The sequence below is a fragment of the Rattus norvegicus genome, chromosome 3 (genome assembly GCF_036323735.1).
Source record: "Rattus norvegicus strain BN/NHsdMcwi chromosome 3, GRCr8, whole genome shotgun sequence".
In the NCBI taxonomy this organism is placed as follows: domain Eukaryota; kingdom Metazoa; phylum Chordata; class Mammalia; order Rodentia; family Muridae; genus Rattus; species Rattus norvegicus.
Window position 1 is genome coordinate 96,402,021 of NC_086021.1, and position 6,036 is coordinate 96,408,056.

Below are 6,036 nucleotides of genomic sequence, written 5' to 3' on the forward strand. Positions count from 1 at the left end.
ACAGTGTTACATTTACATATCTTCTACAAACCACCTCTAAATAATGATTTACCATCTATCCACTCATTTTCAATGGAGGATTAAAAATTATCAGGCCATACCTAATCAAAAACTTACGAGATATCTCTTCTCAGTCTCAATGTGTTACTGCTTGCATTTAATTCTGTATGTAGTTTCTAACAATGTATGTGTTTGTGCAAGAGAAAATGTCTACTAGAACTAATTTCATTGAGTTGTATTGTTATCTTCGTGGACAGGTCCACACTAAATTACCCTGTTACCTTTGTAGGAAGATTTCAGCAAATTACACCAGGACCCATTAGTTTCCAAAGTCTGCCTGTCTGCTCTGTGATGAGAATGTTGTGAAGTATCATTTTCCTGAAACCTAAGCTCTCAATCCAAGACAAACTTCCTTGTTCACCAGTCTCAGCACACACACACACACACACACACACACACACACACACACACACATACCACCACCACCACCACCACCACCACCATCCATCCATCCATCCATCCATCCATCAGCACCACTATCATCATCTTAGTGGAAGGTTTGAAGTTTGTTAACTTTATCAAAGGAATTTATTTAGTACCAACTTCTACCCAGGCCTTAGAAAGCACATTGAATTTCATTAGTAATAGACAACAACTATGCCTTCCCATTTATTAGAACCACAGTGTTCATAGATGAACCTACTTTAAAAATATGTACTTTTCTTAGAAATTTGTCATATAATATAAGAATGTTTTACCTCTCTATTATTAATAACCTAATAAAAGTATTCACTGTGCTTAAACTTTATCTGTTCTAGTCAGGGATACTTTGTGGTCTATTTTCTGATTGGATTTCAACTAACATAATATGAAAACAATGGAAGGCTTATACTTATAAAATGAAGAATAAAACATTTTTGCTATACAACCAATATTTAATAGAAAATAAAATTCAGAAAACAAAGAATTAATGTGGATCCCAGACTCTAAAGTGAAGAGATAGCATAAAAATGTATTTTCATTAATCAATAATAATCAGTATCTCAATATCACATAAAATGATTACTATTAAACCAATATTCTAGATTCATGCTTTTTTACATCCTAGAGGTGCTTTAGATTTCCAATCACTTTACAGTATTTGCTGATTCAGAATCAGTTATCTCTGACGACATGCATATGAGACAGGAGTACATAAATATGGATGGTAGCCCAGTTTTAAGTTTCTGCTGAAATTGCTATATCCAAGTAACATCTGACGTTTTGTTAGAGTTGATACCCTCATCTCTAGACCAAAAAATGACAGCTAGGATTCCATGTTTGTCCCGTGTGAAAAGTTCAGTGACATGTTTAATTATTATCGGTCACTTTTTTTTCTCCAGAGCTTCTTTATTGCATTTTTAACCTCAGCATTCCTAAGAGTGTAGATTAAAGGATTCATCATAGGAACCACCATAGTATAAAAGACAGCAACACCTTTATCAAGTGGCAGAGTGGTCACTGGGCGTAGATACACAAATATGCAAGGAATAAAGAATAAAACTACCACTGTGATGTGAGACACACAGGTGGAGAGGGCTTTGCGCCTGCCCTCTAAGCTATAGTTCTTCAGAGAGCGCAAGATGATCACATAGGATCCCATCAAGAGCAGGAAGTTAAATAGGCAGATGAACCCACTGTTGGCAGCAACAAAGAGACCAAGGGTGTGTGTGTCCATGCAGACAAGTTCCAACAAGGGGTACAAATCACACATAAAATGGTCTATGATGTTGGGGCCACAGAAGGGCAGCCACACTGTAAAGAGGATCTGAATAGTTGCATGGAGAAATCCTCCAGTCCAGGCCACGCCCACCAGAAGAATGCATAGCTTGTGGTTCATGATGGTCATATAGTGCAGAGGTTTGCAGATGGCCACATAGCGGTCATAAGCCATCACTGTCAACAGGATGATCTCCGTAGCACCAAAAATGTGCTCTGCATAGACTTGAGCCATGCATCCATTAAAGGAGATGACTTTGTTCTCCTGAAGGGAGTCCACAATCAGCTTTGGAGCTGAAGAAGAAGTATAAATTGTATCTATCAAGGAGAGGTGACTCAGGAAGAAATACATTGGGGAACTCAGAGCCTGACTGTTGATGACAGTGACCACAATGAGCAGGTTGCCAGAAATTGTTATCATGTACAGAATCAAAAATGTCACAAACACTACTTTCTGCATTTGGGGGTTCTGTGTAAGACCTATCAAGATGAATTCAGTCACATTCCTTCTATTCTCCATCTGTGTGGTATGGATATATTTTAATTCAAATAAAAAATATTTAATCTTCAGGGAAAAAGAAAAGAGAAAAATCATAAAATGATTAAATAGTCTCAAATTCTAATCTTATGATTTCTACCAAGGCACAGATGAGATCTAGTCTTCCCAAAACTACATATAATTAGGTTAAATGTTTTCTTAGGTGACTTTCCTAGTCTTTTTTTTAATTGAAAAGGATTCTTAAAAGACTTAGAATACCTCAAAGAAAAGATACCATTTCCTATAGTCAGAGGAGAAATTGCAAACTTCATTTTTACATCAGAATGTAACAGAGTAATCATAGTAAAAATTTTGGAGATTAGCAAGATATATAGGAATGTATTTAGGTAAGTAGATAGGTAGGTAGGTAGGTAGGTAGGTAGGTAGGTAGGTAGGTAGATATATAAGGTAAATTATCACCATAACATAGTCCTTAAACAATAATTCTAGTTATATAAATGTAACAAGTAAAAATTATTGATAATAATCATGTAATTACTATTTGAAGATTCTGTTCTTTATATGTGTAGTTCAGAAATAGAATTAAATTTTGAAGTTTTTGCATAAAATTTTATATAGGCTGTGATTCACTGATGTTAAAACACAATTATATTTATTCCATTTTCTTCATGTCTTTGCAGAAAAATGTATGAAAATAAAGAAAATATTAAGTAAAGTAAGTCAAATGTCAATATCAGATATACTCTCTCATAACAGGATGCTACAACCAGCATCGATCTTTCTAAACATACAAGTAGAACGGGAAAATGGGGATCTCAAGAACAGGTACCAAACAATTAAATACTTAAACACAGTGCTAACACATGTTCCACATCACAATTGGGTGACTGCATTTCACAATAACCCATATGTCTTATGAATATCTGAGAAGAGCTCAAAGTCTACAAGTATAAAGAGATGATGATAAGAGGGAATATTAATGGCCCTGATTTGATCAGCACGTACTGTGTATATGTGTTGAAAAAGGCATAGTGTGCCCCATTAAGATGTGTAATTACTACATGTTAATCGAAAACAAGTTAGAATCTGGAGAGATGGCTCAATGATTAAGAGTGCATGCTGCCCCTGAGAAGGACCTCAGTTCAGTTCCTAGTACCTACATCAGGGGGTTCACAATCAAATACAACTCCAGCTCCAAGGTAAATTCCTTCTTCTCACAGAAGCCTGCACTCACATATGCACATAGTCACAAATGGACACACAACTTTAAAAAAACATAATGGTTTATAGCCATCTAAAACGTATATTGACAAACTTCAATTAAAAAATATTGAGGGTACTTAATTCAGATATAAAATTATGGGTGACTTCTTATTTTTCTCTTTAATTTTTCATTATTTTTCAAATTGTTGTAGATTATATTACTAATTCTATTAGAAAATAATTTTGATTTCTATATTTAGCCCTCCAATTGAAAATATGAAGACTTAAGCTGATGCAAAAAAAAAAAGCGACTGTACATTAGCACACATGAAAATCCAAGAAATAGCACAAGAATGTAACTAAAAGATAATGGAATGTTCTCATAAAATTATGATTGTCAATTCACAGAATGAGCATCAGACAGGGGCATGAGCAGGCATTAGTGAATGGGCACACAGGAAAGAGGATGAGACTACCCTGACCACCCCACACAATCCTTAGAATGACCCTTGATATGATGTTTATTCGAAAGTCAATTATGGGTGCTCATTTGAATTAAGCCTATTAATTAACAATTCATTTAAGCAGTAAATATTTCAAGCCTAAATAATCAACCAGAACCTACTTAATACAAAATCTGCTTCCAAGCTTTTCAATCTTCCAAAAAAATTGTTTTACCATTATCAGTTTTCATTTTTTCTGGACTTAAGATACCTCTTTTAAAAATATCTTCATGAGTTCCTGACACACCAGAACTGTGAAGGGTAAGATGAATTGTCTTCATCACTTAGGATCATGAAACATACTAAAGTCTATGGGAAAGAGTTATTTTTCCAAGTGACCTCAAGAGTACTTCATTGATACATGGACCTTACAGCTCTTAAGCTAGAATTACAGCCTCCCTTCTAAATAGCCCAAAGTATCAGAGAATCCTCCCAGGAATAAGAACCTCTGAGAATAAAATGTAGTGCATTTCTAATTGCCAGATCTTCTCTAGAGGAGCTAATCCTTAGGATAACAAAGACTGGACTAATATGTTTTCATAACTGCTCAAATGTCTGTGCCCAAATCACATTTGATGATCAAAACCACACACAAACTCTAATCTGGACTGTCTATCATTGCTTCAGCTAATATTTCCATTTCCTGCACATTTTTAAGTAATTGGAAGACATTTTAATTCGCTTTTAAAACACGGGTTTCCTCCTTTCCCCTCACACCATAGACACTAAACCAAACTCAACATCTCATCATTTGTTCAAAACTGATATCTTTAGTGCTCGATGGCAGATTAAAGGAATAAATGAGTTTCATTCCCTGCTCTGGCTCAAAGACTAGTAGCATAGCCTGTGGCATTTGCAGAGGAGCAAGGGGAGTCTGATATCTCATGAAAGGAAGGCTGCACTGGAGAGGCAAGGATGTAGCGGGACAACCTCATCCCCTGCTGCTCAGATATTAGGACATCAAACCTTCGCTGTGCTCTACTTTTCCACATTTTGTGCAGTGTGCTGAGGCTCCCTTGCCATTGCATGCTTCCTGTGGGACACCTTACACTGAGCACTGGCAGTGAGTACAATTGGCACTGTACTAAGTGATTTGTGTGTGGCATTTCACCAATTTCTCACAATGCCAAAATGTTTAAATGCTTTTAACTGTGCAATTTGAAGAAAAGAAGACTGTGATTAGGAGATAAACAACTTACCTTAACGTCCCAGTAATAAAATTTAGGGGATCCTGTATTCAAATGTAGGATGTCTGTCTCCAGCTCTTTAGCCCATGTCTCCAACACAGATTAAGTTCACTTCCAGGGTCAGCATTCCCAGAGTTTGAACAGTGAGCCTTAAAGCCACCAACTGTGGTCACAGGAAACCACCACAGTCCTCTGCTTAGCTCCAAAAGGAAGCCAGATGGTAATGAGTTCATATCTCCAGTCTGCCAGCCTCTACATTAGAAGTCCATGAGTACCTTGTAGTTTAGAAACTTATACAAACTTTAAAGTTGAGGGGCTAAGTGTCAGCTGCATAAATTTTAAGGGAACAGAGCCTACCAGTGATAGAGGGCAAGGACAGCCTAGGTCTGCTAAACTATAACACTGATATTTTCTGTATCAGTATCTCTCACCTTTCTTCGGACAATGCAATATGAATATATAGAAAGAAACAATAGCTGCGAAGGGCAGAGAATTAACTTCTAATTCATAGCTATCAATACCTGTCTCAATTTTCAGCTTAAGGTTATAGATATTTAGTCATGTAACAGGGACATGATCTAATATTGCAAGGGCAAGTTCTCACTGTTTAATATGATACCCAAGAACATTTGCTGAGGTCAAACTTAAGTGTTACCAAACCTGGGCTTCTAATTCAGATTCCCAATGACAGCAGAAAGTATAATTTTGATTTCAGATAGTGAAATTTTTAATGAATTCATTTTTTACCTCAGCTTCAGAGGTGCATGGATTCTTTGGAAAACAGAATTTAAATGCTGGTCTTCTTCCTTCCATTCTGACCTGTCTTGACTATAGTGAAGGTCACATATCTGTCAGAGCTCTAACTCCAAAGGGCCTTTTTTCATTC

General features: G+C 36.3%; 1 protein-coding gene across 1 annotated transcript; it reads right to left on the reverse strand.

Annotated features, from left to right (window-relative positions):
* Positions 1–1,357: 1,357 nt before the first annotated feature.
* On the reverse strand, positions 1,358–2,278 carry Or4c12 (olfactory receptor family 4 subfamily C member 12). Its single transcript, NM_001000573.1, has one exon. It carries the CDS (start codon positions 2,276–2,278, stop codon positions 1,358–1,360), a length of 921 nt encoding a protein of 306 aa, NP_001000573.1.
* Between the last annotated feature and the right edge of the window lie 3,758 nt (positions 2,279–6,036).

Excerpts from the sequence above, each read along its gene's own strand:
- Or4c12 (NM_001000573.1), bottom strand. The coding sequence starts at position 2,278 with ATGGAGAATAGAAGGAATGTGACTGAATTCATCTTGATAGGTCTTACA.